Genomic DNA, 21,145 nt, shown 5'->3' with positions numbered 1-21,145 from the left:
GGTTGATTCAACCCCAAAACAAAGGTGAGTAAACATTGTGTTGCTTGACTTCTCGAGCTTTGGGTGAGTCATTCCATGCAAAAGTTAATTGGGTACCATTAAAAACAGGGTCAGAACAAACTATTCATTCAAAAGAGAGAGAAAAAGAGGGGGGGGGGGGGATGTTTGTGGAGGGTTATTAATACAGTAATGTCAATTACGTTCTCTTTCTTTTTTCGTATTTTATTGTTGAGGATATGTCATAAACAAAGCTTTTACATGTACAGGCATGAAAACTGAAAAAAAAAAATACTGAAAACAAAATTCGAAGGCGCGTGGCGCCAAGTTTTGCAGGCGCGTAGCGCCAAGTTTCGCAGGCGCAAAGCGCCAAGACTTCTAGGGGGGTCCGGGGGCATGCTCCCCCGGAAATTTTTTTTCAAGGGTGCAATTTGGTGCAATCTGGGGCTATCTGAGCCTTAAAATTGGATTCAAATATGGCCCCAAAACTATTTTACTATAACTATGACTAGGGAAAAAAAAAAAAAAAAAAAAAAAAAAAAAAAAAATAAATAAAAAATACGGAAAATAAAATAAAATACGGTTTATTTTTTTCAAAAATACGGAAAATACGGAAAATACGGAGAATTTTCATGCCTGATGTACTACACAGCCGGTAGGGAAAAAAAGAAAATAAGTGAACCAAAGAGCTTCACACACAAAATAAAAATAAAATAAAAACAACCATTCCAGTAACAAATTCCATCTTAGCTCATGCAGCTAACACAGTTAGTGCAAAAATCTGAAACATTTTCAGCTACAGCAAGACACAAGTGGAACGTCAAGAAAATTGTAAGCTAATATGTAAAGCAAGCCACAGTGACGCTGACACACTACACTGGCAATTTCCCAGAAAATCAGCAGGAAAATGACAGTAACACCTAGATTGCACTGACAGCAAGCAAATCAGGCAATAATAAACTCGGCGAAATACTCTAATGACATCTTACAAACATGCAATTAGGCACAACTTTCCCACTTTAAGTTTTAACATTCCCTATAGCTTTAAGGTATTGCAGACAGTTCTAAAAAATATCTAGGCAGCCTTAAAAGACAGGATAAACACTCGAGACCAATCTGCCATGGCAAGCTTTCAGGAAAAAGCGCATTTAAGCAACAGCACTTCAAATGCTTAAATGTCAGACTGCAAATAATAATACACATTAGTTTTTCATCTTTCCACAAAAAAGACCTCATAAAAAGAGAAAGTGCTAACCCGTAAGAAAGAAAAGCAAGTGCAATTTGCTAATCATCCATCTTTCTTCATTTCCCTTTCTGTCTGCGCTTCAACATATGGTAAAATATTTTTCAGCGTATCAGTTTACTTTGCTGTCTCCACAAGGGTGTATGAATACCATGCAGGCAGATGATTGATTTAACAGGACTTGCAACATCTTCCTCGCTATTTTAGACATGGGTATAAAAATAAAAAAGCTTGCCATGGTACAGACTGCACTAAAAGATGGCTAAGCATAACTGAAGATAGCTATCAGAAACCAACCCCGGATGTAACAAAAAAAATGAATGCAGGCAAATCATTTTTCAAAACAAGAAAGTTTTTACAAAAACATCTGGGTGTATGGCTTGTCCGTTAATTGAGACACACAGTTCATAAAGCAACAGCTCATTCTTCTTCTTCAGCGTTCCAGAATGTTTCTGGTTACGTGTGAGCTCGTTTGCCCATTTGGGTTCCCAGAGAGCATAGTCAGCTCAATCCGCTTTCGTTGAGTAGGCATGCTGGGTATTTTCGTGTTTCCATAACCCACCGAACTCCGACATGGATTACAGGATCTTTTCCGTGCGCACTTGGTCTTGTGCTTGCGTGTACACACGAAGGGGGTTAAGTCACTAGCAGGTCTGCACATAAGTTGACCTGGGAGATCGAAAAAATCTCCACTCTTAACCCACCAGGCGGCAGCGACCGGGATTCGAACTCACGACCTCCCGATTAGGAGGCCGACGTCTTACCACCACGCCACTGCGCCCGTCCAACAGCTCATAAAACGTTACCATACAATCTTTTGGAGCGGAACTGGTAAAACAGTGGCTTGAGAATGGGCTAGTTTTGACAAAACTGTCCAAAACACACACACACAAAAAATCTTCTTAGGGTAGAAAACATCCTTGTTTAACTCAAGCGGAGTCAATGTGGAGAGTGAAAGATATCAGCAAAGTTGTAGTTACCATGTTTGACACCAGATGGCCCTGGTGTAGCACTGCCAGAACTTGTGGGAGTGTTGGGTTTAGACGCTGGCGTCGCTGCTTTCTCATGCTGAAAACCATAATACTAATATTTTAAGAATTAGTTTCATTGTATACAATGTACCCTTTGAAACTTGTAAGAAATCTTAAAACAAGTGTATTCTTGTGGTGCTACATGATGCTTTTTACATCCATCCATAAGGATAGGTTGTAAGAAATGGGCAGCCTTTAACTTCTATCATTCGAAAAAATAAAGTTCAATCATCATTATAATCATCATCAAAATACCAATCGTAAATGGAAACATAAATAATTTCCATCGATAGAAAATATCAGTGAAATGTAATCTTTTCAACTAGTGGAATAAACAAATTGCTTTTGATTTCTGGAGCTTGTAGTACTAAAGTGTCATCTCATGTACAAAGCACTGAAACTGGGAGAGTATGGCGAGTAGGAGGAAGGAAGAGAGAGAGAGAGAGTGAGAGAGAGAGTGAGAGAGTGAGCGATTGAGAGTGAGAGAGAGAGAGAGTGAGAGAGAGAGTGAGAGAGAGAAAGAGAGAGAGAGAATTGAATTGAATTGAACTTTATTTAACAAGGATTAAGATTTAAGGCTACGCCTTTTCTTACAATCTGTCCTTGAGACGCACAGACACAATGATAAAATTGAAAAATTTAAAAAAAAAAAAAATGTAAATTAAAATTAAAAAAGAGAGAGAAAATGAGAGACAAAGAGAGACAGATAAACAGAGGGAGACAGAGAGAGGAAGAGAAAGAGACAGACAGACAGACAGTGACATCAAAAGATCGACAGACAGGCAGAGACAGAGGGAGATAGAGACACCTAAAGATAGACCAACTCTTATCAGGAAAGACAGACTGACAGGACAGAGAGAGCAAGACACATTGAACAACAGACAAACAGACAGACAGACAGGGTGCACATTTGCACCACCAAACACTATGCGCACAAAGCTGACGACACTCACCTCAACTTTTGGCTTTAAAGACGAGGAACTACCGTGTGAAGATGCATCGCTACGAGGGCTCATCCTGTCCTCTTTCTTATGGGCATCTTTCAAGTTGAGTTTTTCCCGTGGAGACAGATTGCCGTTGAGCGGAGATGTGTTGTCCTGGAGACCGGGGAAAAGAGGAAATAAGACTCTGGTGTCAGAGTTGTAGCCCTGAATGAAACACACTCGCCTCTCCCATTAGCTACCGACTGTAATGCCATTTGTCAGAAGCTGACTTAGTTCGAACACTAAAGCCAAGTCTTACTGTTCAGGGTTCCCAGTGAGGAAAAGCAATAATTACAGATATTCTGGAGAGGTACGAAAAATACTGATACTTAAAATTAAAATGGTGCAATCTGATCAGACTGAGAGCCTTTTTCCACTTTAACATTGAAGAAAAAAAATTTGAATTCGCAGAATAGCTGAAGGTCCAACTGTTATTCCTTCTAGCTCTTTGTTCAACTCTTTGTTCAATCTGTTTGGTCCACAACTGTTACTGTCTGTTAACCTATTCCACCATCATCATTAAGTCAACTCCCTCTTACTACCCATCTCTTTTACCGAACCCTCTTTTGGGGGGTTTGTTTGATTATTATGTACATGTAGTGGTAAACGTTGTCTGCCCTGTTTGATTGCTAAATACTGTATAGGTAAAGGATATCTGAGGTATGGACAAGCTATTGAAGAGGAAAAAAGAACCATTACAAATTGATTGCGAGTAATTTTCTCAGCTATTAGTATTATGATGTAAAAAAAATAATTAAAAAAGTGATGAAGTTATCTACAACACGTTAAAATGGACTTACATCTCCAACATCAACCACCAAATTTTCATCACTCTTTTCCCCATCACTCTCCTGCAATCAAAACAAATGAGAGTCTGTTAGAAAAAAAGGAAAAAAGACGGAGGAGACAGACAGAGATAGAAAGAGGAAGATAAAGAAAATGAATGAATGATAATTTCAGTTATACTTTGGACTAAGTGCAAGAAATATCATATTCAAAAGAAAAACACAGTCTCCAGGACTTCAGAGGCATTTCTGAGTACACAAAGGTAACTAAACAAAATTTTCCATTTTTATGTAACATTTTAATGGACAATAAAGTGTTGTTATTGTTATTATTGTTAAAACAACTATACAAACAACACATAAAGTAAACTTATAAATAAATAAAGACAACAATCAATAAAACAGAAGAGCATAAAATGCCTATTGATTTTTAAATGACATGAATTCAAAATCTGAGTTCCGAACAAACGGCCGAAGGTGTCGTTAACATAGAATACTCTATTCCTTCAAAAACAATGACAATAGTAATTTGCCTTTCAATATTTACTTCTCAAAGATATTTGACCCAAATGAACAATTACTTACATTTCCCTTATTGTCATGCCTGCGTTTCTTGGCATTGTCCAGAACTTCAGGAGAGTGGCTGCGATGTCTGTACTTGTCTCTGTCATTAGGCGGAGACGCAGATCTCCTCTAAAAGTAAAGAAACACACATTTGGTAAAAAATAAAGCAGCTGGAAGCAAGCAAAATGCTTGAACTAAAATGCCATTTCATCTTCTTCTTCTGCGTTCGTGGGCTGAAACTCCCACGTACACTCGTGTTTTTTGCACGAGTGGAATTTTACGTGTATGACTGTTTTTTACCCCGCCATTTAGGCAGCCATACGCCGTTTTCGGAGGAAAATGCCATTTCATTATCCTTCAAGGAAATTTGCAGTTAAACTTAACAAACAGCATCACAAAATGAAAGAATTTGACACAAAGAACATAGAATATGAAACACACAAAGGGTCTGACCACCCCCACCTCTTCTCCAGTGGAACTATGAACCCTTTTTGCTTATCTTGAACCCTTTTTGCTTATCCAAGTTCCATTCATTAAAACCGTCTGGCAAGAGGGAAGCTCATTAGCTCTTTACCTATCTCCATCGATCTACTTCCAACCACCACCACCACCACCCCCCCCCCCCCCCCCCCCCCCCAGCCAAAAAATACAGAAACATGTGCAATCACTGCTGTATCAAAACATCAACACGGCACAAATGCGTTTCAGTTGGCACAGTGCAAGGGAAACAACTCCGCCCCAGAAATTGCCCGGAGATAATCTCGCAGCAGACGACACTCTCCCAGTGCCAACAAGAGAGCCAGGAGAAATAGCGGCATTGATTTTTTCCCCCATCTCGTGAGGCAAGTCTCATTTGCCACAGCACATACACACACGCACACAGCACTGAGACAGACTCCGAGCAGTGGGGGTGAAAAGGAGGAGGAGGAGGGGAAGAAGGAGGAGGGAGATTGCGACTGGAGAGAAAGAGAGAGAAAAAAAAGTGTCGTCTCCATCAAAACCTTGACGCTAGTCGTTGACTGTTCTGCGCATCTCTTCAACGCCAGTCACTTGCTCCTCGCCAAGCTTGTAGTGTGCGTGTAGAGCGGAGGGGAAGATTTACCTAGCTGCTACAGCGGTTTTCTTTCTCTTTCTATTTCATCCCTCGTCTGCTTTCCTGCTTTACTTGCGGCAGCTGTTTCTGTATCGATTTGTCAATTTGAATAGCACGAGAAACGTAAATCATAGACTTGCTCGTTTTCTTTGCAAGACAGGCAGATTTTTTTTACTCAATCAATTTCTGATGCAAAATTGGAAAAAAGATCGTGCTCACACATAAGGAAGGAAATAAAAGGCAATAAGCTGTCATGATTTAGCACACAAATCCTCCGTGACGTAACTTTGAAGCGCGCCGTTATACTGTAATTGGTTCATAATCTGAGAAAAGCTGTGGATCGTATTCGAACAGAACTATCTGCGTGTCATGAGGAACTTTTGGTTCTAATCATTTGGGTGCAAAACAGTCATTCTTATCGATGAAACCTTCCCCCTCCCAACCTCTATAAACCGACCCTGCTTCTCCTTCCACCTTTCTATAAAATATACCTGCTTCTCCTCCCCCCCTTTCTATGAAATATACCTGTAACCCCTTATCCCTCAGGTCACTGGAGTTCCATTGAACCACAGGCTTAGATCCAAACCGCCAATCCACTGCGCCCCCCTATAGACCGCAGCGCCCGCGGCACACTATAAACATTCACCCTCCCTTCGCTCTTACCACCACCACCCGCCCTACCCTCTAGTCTCAAGACTGCCTACTCCCCGTGTCCACCTTTCCAAAACCACAAACTCTCTACCACCCCCCCCCCCCCCACCCCACTCATCAATGGCGAACAATTAATGGCGTGACACACGATGCGCCCTGACCCCGCGGTTCGCTCCCCATCGCTAACTGCTGTTGTTTTACTGTTATTGTTTTCTCCTCCACAGCGGAAACACGATAGCCTCAGTAACAAGTTTAACATGGGGGCGCGATCCCGACCCTTGTCACCCCCTCCCCCCTCCTTCCAACCACCCACCTCCCTCGAGACAAGAGTCCCGCAAATCGGGGTGTGCGGTTACACTTATTTCGGGGTAAGGTTGCGGGTGTCAGTCGTGCACGACTGGAATGAAAACGACGCCAGCGTCGAACGACACGGCGTCATTTGCATAACTGTAACTCATTTGCATGAGGCTAACTCTCCCAGGAGTGGGAAAGAGTGCGTGCGGTGTCTCTTTTTCTGTAATAGTAACGTAATAACGACAAGAACTTCAGTACAGACAAGACTTGGAAGAAAGTTCACAGTCAAGGTCTGGCGTAAAAAAAAGATTCGACGTAAAAACACAGGACTCAAGGCAACGCACGGAACAGACCCCGGTGTAGCTCTATAAAGGACTCGACATCGAAATTCAATTTGCGAGCGGGTGGGGTTGAGCCGTGTGAGGCAACGCACTGTCTTGGTGTCTACTTCGTTATCAGATCCGGGCTGGGTGAGATTAATCGTGCAAATTTCATCAACACCGGAGCGATTTACAGGTGTTTCAAAAGGGAATTAATCTAGTCGGCCGAGATAAGGCGCGCGCACAAAGCAGTATCGGTGCCCGTTTTGACTACATGAATACAGGAGGTAAAAGAGGTTCTCCCAGCTCGAATGACTCGGGCTCCAAGTCGCTGGTCAATTAAAATGAAGAAAAGCCCTCTCAGACAATGGTGTCAACAGTACATTCCCCGGTTGTGGCCCCAAGCCCTTGCCAAGCAGACAGCTTCAAATTGATTTTCATAGACAGTATGAAATGATTTGTTTGACCACCGGGGGGCCGCATGCCCACTTCTCGCGGGACATAATGGAACTAGCTCTTCCGTCTCAAGAACCGTCCCATGAAAGGAGAACTATCTCCTTGAAGTTGAACGCCTCCAAGGCCCCACACCCCCTCTTGGGAACGTCAGTGACCTCTCCAATACCCTCGTCAAGACCTTCAATCTTCATGAGATTCTAGCATCGCTTTATCAGGAGCTCCCCCACCACCACCACCACCTTGGCCAAACCCTGGAAAAAGCAGATGGTATTTGGCCACGTCAGCGGCGTGGTGGGGGAGGGGTGCAATCAGTCCATTCTCATCAGGGTTGTGTGCCTAATCGGGTGGCGGTGGGGGGAGAATCCCCCCCGCTATCAGCCCTGGCACACTGCAGCGTGTGTGTGCAGGGATTTGAGCCCGGGCTCGGCTGATTAGCCGCTGACACATAGAGACATCTATTTTCCTCTGTCAACTCGCAACACAGAAAGGACTGTGAAACAATTTGAGCCGGCCGGGGGGGCCTCCACCGAATCTACCTTGGAGAAGAATATCGAGCAAACACGGCCCGCTTGAGGATCAATGCAACTCGACTCATTTCTGGGCAAACTGGGAGTAATCTTTTGTGGTGTGTGCGAACAAACAGCAGTGTGTGTGCTCGGGGAAGGCGGGCTGTTTGAGCAAGGGGTCCCCCTCGCTCCCCCGGGGCTGGCCCGCTCTCACAGATTGTACAGGCGGCGGAATTACGGCCCACAGACGGCAAATATTGTGGCAGGGGACCCTGAGTCAACAGGTAATATCTTACAACAACACACCGCACCGCCGCTTATTTGCCCTTCACACCCCCTTCCTGGACCCTCCACCCCCTCTTCAACATTTTTCTTACCCTATGCATAGGACACAACTGCTAGGTAAATAAAACATCAACGACCCGTGAAAGAGAGAGCGAGCGAGAGAGAGAGGGGGGAGGGGGGCGAAATTAGAAATGACAACGACGACGAAACTCATGTGTATATATCTACCCCCAAAACCAATGTGCAAACGATCGTAATATAAATGCAGTGAGCCGTAAACTGAATTTAGACAACCGTGCACCATTTTAAAGGAAGAACCATTCAGTTTATCCCGCTAGTTACAAACACTTAAAAGGCTATCGCCAATCACATACCCTCAAATTCTAACACATCTATTCCTTACTAAAATATAAACTTTACAACGAGAAAAGAGAGAGGGAGTGAGAGTCCAACCCCATAAGGCAGCGAGGGGAAGGGAACAAGAGCATCAGGTAGGACATTCGCATGAGCGAGAGCTAGATGGAGAGAGAGATTTGACGATTTCATGAAGAGAGAGAGAGAGAGAGAGAGAGAGAGAGAGAGAGAGAGAGAGAGAGAGAGAGAGAGAGAGAGAGAGAAAGAGAGAGAGAGAAGCAAAGAGCGAGAGCTTCACAACATAAGGAGGCAGAGAGCAAGAGGATCAAGAGTATGAGACAGGGCGCTAACACTAAATGAAAGAGAGAGAGGGTTGGAGGGGGGGGGGGGGGGGGGGGGGCAGAGAGAGCGCAGAACCTGGTGCACTGTGCACAGCATTTTCGACCTGAAAACATTTTGTTCCGTCCCAACACTCCACCCGGGGATGATTAGTTCCACCCGTTTCCGCCAGAAATCAATGGCAGGCAATAACAAAGGGCCCTGGGATTCCTGTTCCACGCCGCAAGTATATTTGCACAGCGCGAGGGCTGGGGCGGCATTGACCCGTCGTGTAATGCATGTACACATCCCCAGGCGCACGTGCTCGACCAATGATTCCTGTCTTGTACTCAGTGACCAACAACACGCAACGTCCCTGCGTTCGATTTTTGCACACATTTATCTGAATCATTCACACTGTCTGAGGGAGAGAGCAGCGTCTCTGTGCGTCTCCCTGTCACACAGACACACACTCTCTCTCTCCCGCCCTCTCTCTCAGACACACACACACACACACACACACACACTGGCAGTTACGTAAGCTCTGCACCGAGCTGTGCAATCGCTTCACAGTGGTAACAATCTCATTCACACCCCTCGCCAATCCTCAACCCCGCCATTGTATACACCTGGTAAATCTGTAAAGACCAACTGCAACACATAGGCACAAGTCCGTAATGGGCCTAATGCTATCCTCAGGTTATTCAGCTATCGAGTTTACATCTCAGGCGACGTGTGTGTTCCTCGTGTTCCGTATATCTATTTCTGTCTGTGAACGCAAATCTCTCTCCATCTCACTGCAACCCGCTTCCTCGTGTAATGTTTTACCACGCCTCCTCAAGTGGGAAATTGCAGACACCGTGCAATGTTTTCCCTTCAGATGACAAAGCTACACGCACCTGCGCAGTCTGTGATCAAATGAACACGCGAAACAAAAATCATTAGGTGTACACGCGCTTAAATAATCATACATTTCGAACAAACAATGCGGGAGCAACGATAAAATCCTCACATCACAATAATAGCACACCGCTGCGCGGAATCAAACTCAAATATTTATCCACATAATTTTCCTCCATAAGAACCGGAACAGAGAGACAAGCGCATTAGCCGGGCCATTAAGCGAAATGACGTCACAAGTTAGCAAAACGCCATTGTCGGCCATGTTTGTGAGGGAGGGTGAGTGTTGATACCACCCGGTGCTAACATCCAGGCCAGAAAAAAAAAGAGTAGTAGGGGGAACAGTTCCTGGCGTGGGGGACACTTTGCGGTGTGAAGTCCGCGGACATGTGCTTGTCGGTTATGACTGTTGATCAATAACGCGGGGCAGTTAATGACTGATGACTTAATGACGGGCTCGCCCGACGCTGAAGATCACGGCAAACACGTCTCTGACAGTCGTAATGGCCCCAGCCAGGCTTGCCTTACACACTTTGATTCTTGCATCCGACGTTTACCTGTTCTGCTTGTGCTAGTTTAGACGCAGGCTCATGCGTCCGTTGCTTGCCTTGTAAACACTGCAGTCTGATTTCCACATCACAGCAAACACGATTGTCTAACGGTGGTAACGGCGAATGCCAACTTTGCCTTGCAGCCTATATTTTACATCCGCCCCCCCCCCCCCCCCCCACATCATGTTAATCTTAGCTTTCAGTATTCTATTTTTGTCTATTGAAATAGCTGTGCATTCCGTTTTCTATAACTGACGTTTATCCTTTTCTCTATGGTTTGACGTTCAAATGTCTGTATCTAACATCGGCACATTCAAAGCCAAGAGACAAATCTGCTGTCGAACTGTTATATTTGCTTTTTCATACTCTTGCGTCCGGATTGTGTGTTTACCGAAGAAGTTTCAATATTTGAGAATGCAATGACATCACCACGAACAATTTGTTGAACTTGTCGATAATAAAGGTCAGTTTCCACCTTAGTAATACCTGATTATTTGGTGTTGGTAAATCTTGACACAGAGACAGAATGGGGTGGGGGGCAAGAGAGAGAGAGAGAGAGTAAACAAAACCGAAAGCTCCTGCAGCTCGCATACCATTTCCGCCTGTGGTGTGAAAAGCAAAACTGTCGACGGTAAGTGACTGGATAGAGAAAGCTAAAACTGACAGTTTCAGACAAAACGAAGGCCAAACTTAGATGGCTGACAACAAAATGTCTTTGCTCCTCGTTGCCCTTTCCTCAGGCCCAGCCCATAGTGTGAACGCCGTGAAGACGACTCTCCGTCTCCTTCACAGTTTGTCGCCAAACCAAACGCCAAGCCAGTCTCACGACGAACGCCTATTCATCACACTTTTCTCATCATGCCCCGAGAGAGCCCTCCTACATAAAATCGATCCAATTGGTGAGGTCTTGACACTCGACAGCAGAACTGAAAAGTTTGACTGTCCAGCAAATCTAAGTGACCAGCGTGGTCACCTTAATACAGAACAGACAAGAAGATGCCGCTTGCACCATCTTTCTCGGATTGCAAACGTCACCCACAACGGCTTCACAATGACTGAGCAGTGCAGGTTCGGTTTCAAAGCCCCTCAATTCTGAGAGCACGTTTTCGGGTCTGCCTTACAGTGAAGGAAGGAGGATCGTCTTGGCGAACCCACTGTCCCCGCCAGAATGCCTTTCAAATCCTGCTTGCCAATTAGTTGCGAGAGGATGTCGCCACCCCACAATGAAGTCTAATCCTTTGCAACCGGGTGGCAAGGTACCCAGTTTCAACTTCCTATCCTTTTGGGAGCTTAGTTAGATTGAGACTAGGAGGAGAGAGAAAGATAACGAGTTTGGAGACACAAACACCAGGCGAGACATACTGAGAATGTATGAGAAAATAATAGTGGTACTCACGTGTTTTTCTGACTCTGAAAAACAGGTAGAAAAAACAAAACATTAATCAAAATAAGTACCTGTGGTTGAAATACAGGTCAAATGAAATTCATAACATGATTAAAATAATCAACTTATGTTGCTCGGGTTCATCTACCTAGCAAAAATAAACCTAAAGTAAAAGTCAATAAAGTTTTATTTACACAGAAAAGCTATGTTATAACTACATGTACGAGGTAAAGCCTCCACACAATTATTATAAACAAACAGGTACCCTTTTATGCTAACATAATTAAGTTGCCTTTTTTTTTAATCATCACTTAATTCAACTCCAAATGCAGCAAACTCAATACTTTTGTGCTTGTCAAAATCTGATTTAGATATTTTTGTCTGAGTCATTCTTATCAATACTTTATTTGAGAAAACATGAATACCCCCTCCCCCCCCCCCAGACACACACACACACTGAGACAAAAAAAGATATCCCCGCTTGATTGCAACATTATCTTCTCATGTGACAGTTAACATTCTAACACAGGGTCCCCACTGGTTTTTATAAACAAAATTCCATGACTTTTCCATGACTTTCCATGAGCCTCAATAACATTTTCCATGACTAGATCCACAGGTCGCCATTTCTGAACACGCACACTTTTTACGTCTTGTCACTGCCAGTTTTGACACTGGCTTGCTTTGCACTGAATTTGAGTCAGTTTCTACGCAGTGTCTCTTCGACAAGCAAGTCAAGCATTTGCTACGCAATCAGATTATCGGTAATGTTTGCTGGTCCTGTCATTTCACTAAACTGGACCAGCCACTGTTTGTATCCATCTGCACTTTCGTAAATTCCGTTTCGTAACCGTCACCGTGACTTGACGAACTGTCATTTTTTTCACCGCGATACACAGTTCATTGCGAAGATCTTCCTCGGTAATTCGTTCCAATTCCGCATACTTTTTGTTGTCAAGAAACAACTCGAAAGAAAGTTTCAAACTCATCATCCTCCATCTTGCTTATCGAAGCGCTAAAGCAGAAAACTTCGACGAAACCGACTCAAATGCAGCGCAGACGACACGACGAGATACCGGAAGGAAGTAAGCCTCGCTTTGGCTCAAGTGCCGTTAAAAATACCGTTATTCTCGTATGCAAATACGAACGAGAAGTTGGTCATACGAACAAGCCTTGTGCTGGCGACGCAAATCGGGGAATGGCTGGGCAACGAAAATCGCCGCTGGCGTGCTAAAGGTTAATTTTTTTTTCTTTCTTATTTTTGTTAAATTCCATGACTTTCCATGACTTGAATTGAAATTCCATGACTTTCCAGGCCTGGAAAATTAAAAATCAAATTCCATGACTTTCCAGGTTTTCCATGACCTGTACGAACCCTGCTAACACACTTCAAACCTTCTTTCGCTGCCTAGCAGTAGTTATGCGAAGCATCAGCTCACAATGAACAACACATGTATTACACTCTAGCCTAGGTAAGACTGTAAAAGTCATCACATTTCAAAATTAATTCACCACCCTAGCATCTAACTCATGTACCAAAGCAGTAATCTATCATACAAATAATTCATAGTGCAAAAAAAGACACAACAGCATACCTTACATCTGACTCATGTGAGACAGAATTGGCATGAATTTTCAAGACTCATGTTTGATATTAACAATTTTCAAGACACATGTTTGATATTAACAATTTTCAAGACTCATGTTTGATATTAACAATTTTCAAGACTCATGTTTGATATTAACAATTTTCAAGACTCATGTTTGATATTAACAATTTTCAAGACTCATGTTTGATATTAACAATTTTCAAGACACATGTTTGATATTAACAATTTTCAAGACACATGTTTGATATTATCAATTTTCAAGACATGTTTGATATTAACAATTTTCAAGACACATGTATACACAGTGGAACCCCACTTCTGGGACCTGGGGGGGGGGGGGGGGGGGGAGATGGGATAGAGCCACTTGTTAATTGTTTCTTGTTCACAAAAGCACTAATCAAAACATTGCTCCAGGGGCTTGCAACGTAGTACAATATATTACCTTTCTGGGAGAATGCAAGTTTCCAGTACAAAGGACTTAACATTTCTTACATACTGCTTGATTAAAATCTTTACAAACATTGACTATATTCTATACAAGAAACACTTAACAAGGGTAAAAGGAGAATCCGTTAGACGCCTCTTACGACATGCTGGGGAGCATGGGTAAATTCTTCCCCCAAACCCGCGGGGGGATTTCAAAAGACGGGTCTAACGTCTTAAAATAGAGGTTACTTAAAGACATGGTGAACAGAAAGTCTGAAATAGGTTCTCCAAAAAACAGGGTAGTCTTAAAACGGGGGCTCCACTATGGCAATCATCTTCAACGCAGTCGATTCATAGTGCCCAAACAACTCACCTTTGTCACTGCTTTCCTTGAGTGCAGCCAGGTGTGGGGGGATTCCAGGGAAGCCGGGTGGGAAGGCGGACAGGAAGCTGGAGGCACCCGACGCGGAGATTGGGGGCTGCAGGCCAGCCGGGTGGGGGGTGAGGGGGATTGGGGGTCCATGGGGATGGTGTGGCAAGTGCTGAGCCTGCATCTGTTGCTGAGAAGGGGGACGAAAAGGCTTTATAACCAGGCGTTAGTGTCAACGTGACTCGGAATGCATGAATGGTATACAAATCATAAGCAAAGTATTTCAACAATTCTGGAAGAATGAGGCTTCTGCAAATGACACACATTTCGTTCTGCTTAACATGAACTACGAAGCATATGCCCAAGACCCCAAACCTTCAGCAGTTCTTTAAGATTCCAGGCGTTCACTGGCCTATGCTTCTTTCACATACACTGCCCCATCAGAGGATGAAACGGACATGCGCACTCTGATAGGTAATTTTTAATGGAATATTGGTAAATTAGTCAAGCTGTCTCCTAGTACTACAGTCATATATATATATGTAAACAAAGCTGTGCAGCTAAAGCAGGCTACAATCAAATAGAAAACTTAAAAATCTCACATACTGGTCAAACCTACTCTCACAACACATAATAAAACAGCCACCAAGATCCAACTTCAGACATATCTATAGACTTGAAGTTCAGGGATTCACATAACTCAATCTTCCCCCAAGATTTTTTACGCTGTCTTTATATGGCGGTGTATAGGAATCGCTCTGTCCCTTTGTTTGTGTGTCTTCGGATTAGACTTGTATCTTTTCTCTTATCAGCCATATTTTTTCCTCTTCTCTCTTTTTGTTTCTGTTTTGTTTTTTAAAAATGTTTGTTCGGGGTAATACACGAAAAACCTCAAGCTCACCCCAATGATGGCATTCAACTCCTGCATGGTGACCTGCTTGGCTCTCTCCACTGCTGCAGCAACCTGCTGCTGATGCTGCGAACAACACAAAAACAGAACAACTTAGATCACTTGAGAAGCAAGGAGCTTCAGGTCAAGTAAGACCACTTTTAGTTCATTCTACTTCAGACACACACTGTGATATAAATAATAAACTTATTGAGTGCCTCTCTTGGCAGCAGCGTGCTGTTTGCGGTTGAAGTGGTGCTGTGCAAGGACATTATAAGGCTGTACAGTTACACCCCCCCACACACACACACACACACCCCCCACACACACACTCAACACCCCCCTTGTTGCTTTGTATGCTACAGTGACAATGACAATACAACAGAGACACTGACAGTACAGTAACAACAGAGACACTGACAGTACAGTAACAACAGTGACACTGACAGTACAGTAACAACAGAGACACTGACAGTACAGTAACAACAGTGACACTGACAGTACAGTAACAACAGTGACACTGACAGTACAGGTTTTTTGTGATGCATGCCTTCTTTTAATGTCTGTGAAACCAAGAAACCAGCAACAGTATGCTGTTTAAGTGTTTTTAACAACGTATAATCTTACAAAACAAACAACCAGACACATAAAGTCAAACTAGCCTTGTCATACTTAAACACAGGTGAACAGCAACAGACAGGTAGCTGCCAAAGTAACAAAGGAGTGTGTCAGCAGGTGTGACCAGGTAAGATGGGCAGGTGTGAAGACACTTTAACACAACAGGTGACAAGCAACATATATATATATCCTAAATCACTAGGAATCAGGTAACTTTCACCTATCCTCCTCCCTGCTTCAGGCAGCCTACCAGTCTGACCTGACTTGTAGTTTAGTTGTACATTGACTGAATGTATGCCCAACACTGTGTAGGGGAAAGTAATTACACGTGTAGATCAACATGTTTAGAGGACTTTGTAACACACCAAGATCAAATGTCACCGTGTTGTTAATCAGAGTTACATGTTTTGGGGTAAAGAGGGGACCAAAACCACACCAGCAATATATTTCAAAAAGTAGAAATGCTAGTCGTGTGCTCCCTTTCTTTCTTTCTTACTTATTAATTAGAAGATTTTCAGTTTGACCATTTTTACAGCACATAAACATTGAGTATGTGAAGAAAAGAACTTTCAGTTGTTGTTGTTTTGGTTAATTATCATTTACAATAAATTATCGTCTGCCACATTACTCGTTTGTTTCTAAGAGCATATATATAATTTATAAGTTTATCGTGTGCTCCTTTATTATTACATACATTCCATGGCTTTGTATAATTTATGTAACTTGTAAGGCCAAAAAAAAAAAAAGTCTGTTTACGGTATCTCGACCGAAAAAAATAAAATCCCGACCTACCGACCCTATTTTTTTGGCCTATGTTACCGTAAACAGACTTTTTTTTTTGCCTAACTATAATAAACACTGTTTAAACCAAAAGAACTTTCGCTCTGCCAGCTGTAGTCTATCGGCGTACTAGTACTGTACCTTCCAATGGTAAGCTTGTTGTTTGCTTTCTTTTTCTGTGATCTACATATTTTTACCATGCAAATTTACCTCCTTCTCTTACCCAGACCCTTATTAAACCCTCCCCCAGTATCTGCAATGATGTCAAAGCTACCTGCAGGTAAAGCTTGTGTCAGTCTCTCCTGACAACAGTGTCAAACAGATTACTCAGTATGCTTACAGTTACACCTGTGGCTACAATAGTATTACCAGCATTACCATGAAAGCCGCTCAAAGGCAAACTTACAACACCAATAATGCAGTAGAAACCAGCTGATAGGAAAACTTAAACATCTTACTACAAATACTAGTGCAGATAATCTAGTTATGGGGGTATCTGGCCAGACAAATCATGAAATGATAAAATCCTAATTGCCTGATCTTCTGCGCAAGTCCATAATCAAGAAAGGATTAAGCTGACTACACAGGTGAACGACCACAGGTAACAAGATCTTAAATGCTGTGCTATTAGTGTTACACAAAGCACTAAAATTAAAATTAATACAAGGATATCGCCTAGTATTTCCTGGTATTTCCGCATTTAAATTTAATCCCAAATGAAAGATACCACTATTAATAGAGCTAACTAGGTCCGTCTATTTCTATCCTTCTCTCTCTCCCTGTCTCACGCATGGACACACACGTCCCCCTCTCAAATTCACACACAAAGCTCACCTCTTGAGAAAGGAAGGGTATAACCTGAGCACAGATGGCATTCAATCTCTTTGCAATCTCCGTCTGCAAAAAAAAAGGGAGAAAAATAGTTAGAAAAGAGCTGCTGATCCAATCTGAAAACTGAAAGTATGTAGTGATACCTGCTTTGGGAGAACACAATTCGGACCCGCCAACTTCCATTATGATTTACAGACCGCCCATCATAAAGGGTGTACCCTGGACAACAGGCAATGAGTGTCCTGAATTTGAAATGTCCTCTAATCAGAGGCGCCGCATCAGATTAGCCGCTGCAGTAATGGTCAAAATCAATTTAGTCTACAAGCAAAACATTGCAGTTGTTTAACAAAATACCTTGGCAAAAAGATAATGCTGAGGTGGTTTGGAATAAGAAACTACAGTTCTCATAAAGAAAGCTGAAATTTGTTCTTGCTACAAGTTTTATACTTGTCGGAACTAAACTTAGAAAGTGCTATGTGCACTATCACAAAACAGTGGAGGCTTAACACCATTACTGCCTGGTAGTACTAGTAGTAGTGTAATTCTAATTGTGGTAAACAGAAAACATCAACATTAGCTTACTCTTAGGTTGAACATGAAAATGACTTCAGATTTAATGAATGGATCAAAACATGTTCTGCTGAATTCATAATCATGCATTTCATCACAGGTATAAGGTGTGCAAAAATGATATGCACCAAATGACATTATTTGGTGATTTATGAAATTTTGCTCTCAGTGTGTTGATGTAACCATGCGTTCTTAATCTATCACCAGCCTCACTGCAAAGTAAATTTCAGAACTATCAAAATTGTCATCACAAAAGCCGGCACTCAGGAAGCAAACTTTGCCCGATTAATTCAGGACATACACCTAGTTTATTCCTCTTACCTGACTGTAGACACTCTAACCCCATCAAAAACAGATCTACTGTCATTCTGCAATTGATTTTTCACCATTCACGTTTTCCGCGAGTTTGCTTTTCGGATTCTGTCCAAACATTCGAGCTACATGTTTACTTTTCAGATACTCTCTAAACGTGTGTGTCAACAAGGAAGCCTGCCACGCAGGTATTCAGCACGACAGTAATATCAAAGTAGAACGGGAAGAGAGATTAAAAAGAGGGTTATTTGAGCACGGTTACTGCAAAACACCGGCGGTGTCGTCTGCCTGGGTTCTAGAACAACGTGCAAAGATGGAGTTTATTTGCACAGCAACAGAGCGGAGCTTGCTGTTTACCCACCCCTGTCCTCAAGCCCTCTGCGGGCCCATCCACCAAACAGCCGCGTCAATATTGAGCCAACAAGAATACAGATACCGTACAACTGCAGTGCAAATATGTGCCGCGGAGGTAATATTCTCGTCCATTAGACAACATAATCCTTGTTTGACATGCCAGGATGCTCGTGTCCCTTGACGTGGCGGGCGATATGGATCGTTCGCGTTGACCTCTCGTTAGATCACTGTTAGCCACCACAAGCCCGGACAGTGTGGATGTTTAATGGTAAATATGGCCTTCACAAACTGGGCCCCAGCAAAAAAGTGTATGCGGAAATGCGGTGGGTATTTTCTCTATCCTGCGTCCCGATGCCTCAAACAGGCGCGGAATGAGGTCCCATGTGTGCGTGCAGGCAGGGGAAGCGAGGAGCGGAGAGACATCGCCTGGTGCTGTGCTGTTTGCAGGTGAACGCTTTCCTGCGCTATGTACACCTCAAAGTGTTGGGACAGAGTCCCCCGTCTGGTACTTGCTCAGGCTGACATCACTCGAGTGTTGGTGAATCTGTCACCACTGGAAATGCCTGTGTCTACTCCGTGTCTTTACACTCTGTGTTTGAACCCACTCAAACGTCTTGGGGCTCACACTTAACCAGGCTGTTTGAACTCCTCAGTCTCAAGAGGCCCCTGATGTCCTGCTGTTTACAACTTTAAAAGCCAGCGTTAAAAAGAAACCAAGAGACTGTCATGTAATAATGTATACGCCCTGAACAGCTTCGCATCCTAGTTCTTCACACAGTACTAACAAACAGCCTTTGACAGTCTGCTTGTCCAAAGCATCAACTACACATGATGCTGTTTTCATACAATTTCACCACTGAGCCTCCCAACAAACCACACCACTAGCTCGGCCAACTTTCAAATGTACACTTTCAAAAACATACTGAGACAACGTAATTATATTGCTAATCCATGATTCATACTCATCCACTGCCAGCTGTACGGAGGAAAGGAGGACCTGGAGAAGACGGTATCATTTGTCTCACTGTTCGGTTTAACAGTATCGACGTGTGATCGACAAGAAGAAGAAGAAAATACTCAATGAGTGGATACTAAAACAAAAAATGTCCCCAGAAGAAAGATTGGGTCAAATCAATTCTTCATGTTTAATCTGAGGCATAGAGCTACACTCAAAAGTGGGCCAGACAAAGCACCTCTCTGACTCTCTCAGGGTCTCTGTTCAAGGCCCAAACAACTGCACGGGATGCATCCCTGAACTGCAATCTCTCAGATCTTAAAAAAATCTTTGCCCAGATTAACAGGGGATTCCTGTGCAAACATTCCGTGTTGAGCCCCTCTAAATTTGTTCATCTGAACAGCCAACACTATCACCGTTCTGTTTCAAGGATGTCAGCTCACAGCATCTTGTCTGTCCATTTTTGAATGAGAGCATTTTTAAAGTTCCTCAACATTAAACTGAACATTTGGGTCTTGAAGTCTTCAGCATTAACAAATTCAATATTCACAGGGCTGCAAAAGTAAAAATCTATTATGAATCAGTTAAAGATGTTCTACCTCTAACTTCTATATTTTCCGCTCAAGTTATCAGAAAGTCAACTATTTTCATGACAGAAAAAGCAGCCTTTGGAAAACAATGGCCTTAAACTTAAAGTTAAAAAAAAATCCTTGAATAAACTAAAGGGTTACAAAGTTAATGTAGCACAGAATAGAAAGTGATAATGGTGTACTATTTCAAAGACTTTAAGAGGAACTTCCAGAAGTTTTACTTTTCCACAGCAGATGGTGTCACTCAGTTACCGAGTTCATTCCGAGTGACCGAGCTCTCTCTTGACGACAATGCCGTTATGTGCCTGAAGACCGATTCCTACCGAAACAAATATGGATTGGCGGCAAGGATGAGGCGGAGAAGAGCAGATATCCAACATCCCCCCGACCCTGGGCTTCCACCTCTGGGGGCCGAGTGTTATCACACACAATATTGACATTGCCGCGAAAAATCACACTCGCCGCCCGAGCCCAGCTAGCTTGCGCCAACAACGCAACAACATTCTTCGCAAATACTCCAAGACTATACACACTGCTCTCCAAATACTCCATGACTACAAAACTCTTCTCTCCGGCCGTCTTGTTTTTCTTCTCCTCTCTCTCCATTTTCTGCAAATACTCTATGCAGACATTTTTTCCTCAAGTTTTTTCCCCCCCTCTCTCCTTGTATGAGTTATAGCAAGCAACTTTTCTCATTGGTTTTCACGTCTTCTTCAAACAGTGAAAGTACACTTTCTTTTGGGAGCTCTTGGTTTTTGGAGTGCTTCTCGAGATGAAAAGAAAATAGTACAACGAGATGTCTGTCAATAAGGCTGACATGATGGATACGGTTATGCTAGTGTCATTATGGACTCTGTGATGGATAGATTTGCTAAGCAAACTGTCGCTCTTTCTTTAAAACTCTTTTTTCCCTTTTGTGATGACCAAACCATACAAATTACATCTTTCCAGCTGAAGTTTAGCTATTAATAACAGTTCTGTAAATGACCAGAACCCATCTGGAGCATCAAATGTCATAAGCATTCTAAAAATACTTGTCTAAAGAAACTAGGCGTGTACATGTATTGAGATCTTTGTGATGAAGCCCATTACATCATGTAAAATCAAGCTGTTTGTTGCACACTG

The 21,145-nt window shown here is 42.9% G+C and overlaps 1 protein-coding gene across 1 annotated transcript in view; it reads right to left on the bottom strand.

Moving 5' to 3' along the window:
* Window positions 1-21,145, bottom strand: part of LOC138945547 (transducin-like enhancer protein 4) — a 52,031-nt gene that overhangs the window by 16,279 nt on the left and 14,607 nt on the right. The window contains exons 5-12 of the mRNA XM_070316995.1: window positions 17,243-17,305; window positions 15,023-15,097; window positions 14,125-14,311; window positions 10,168-10,186; window positions 4,625-4,730; window positions 4,055-4,105; window positions 3,225-3,368; window positions 2,221-2,308 (exon numbers count right to left, since the gene is read on the bottom strand). Coding sequence (XP_070173096.1) covers window positions 2,221-2,308; window positions 3,225-3,368; window positions 4,055-4,105; window positions 4,625-4,730; window positions 10,168-10,186; window positions 14,125-14,311; window positions 15,023-15,097; window positions 17,243-17,305 — 733 coding nt within the window. The remainder of the gene's footprint in view (window positions 1-2,220; window positions 2,309-3,224; window positions 3,369-4,054; window positions 4,106-4,624; window positions 4,731-10,167; window positions 10,187-14,124; window positions 14,312-15,022; window positions 15,098-17,242; window positions 17,306-21,145) is intronic.

This window comes from Littorina saxatilis, linkage group LG1 (assembly GCF_037325665.1).
Source record: "Littorina saxatilis isolate snail1 linkage group LG1, US_GU_Lsax_2.0, whole genome shotgun sequence".
In the NCBI taxonomy this organism is placed as follows: Eukaryota; Metazoa; Mollusca; class Gastropoda; order Littorinimorpha; family Littorinidae; genus Littorina; species Littorina saxatilis.
The sequence above is the reverse complement of the archived record's forward strand: the minus strand, read 5'-3'. Positions and strand labels throughout refer to the sequence as shown.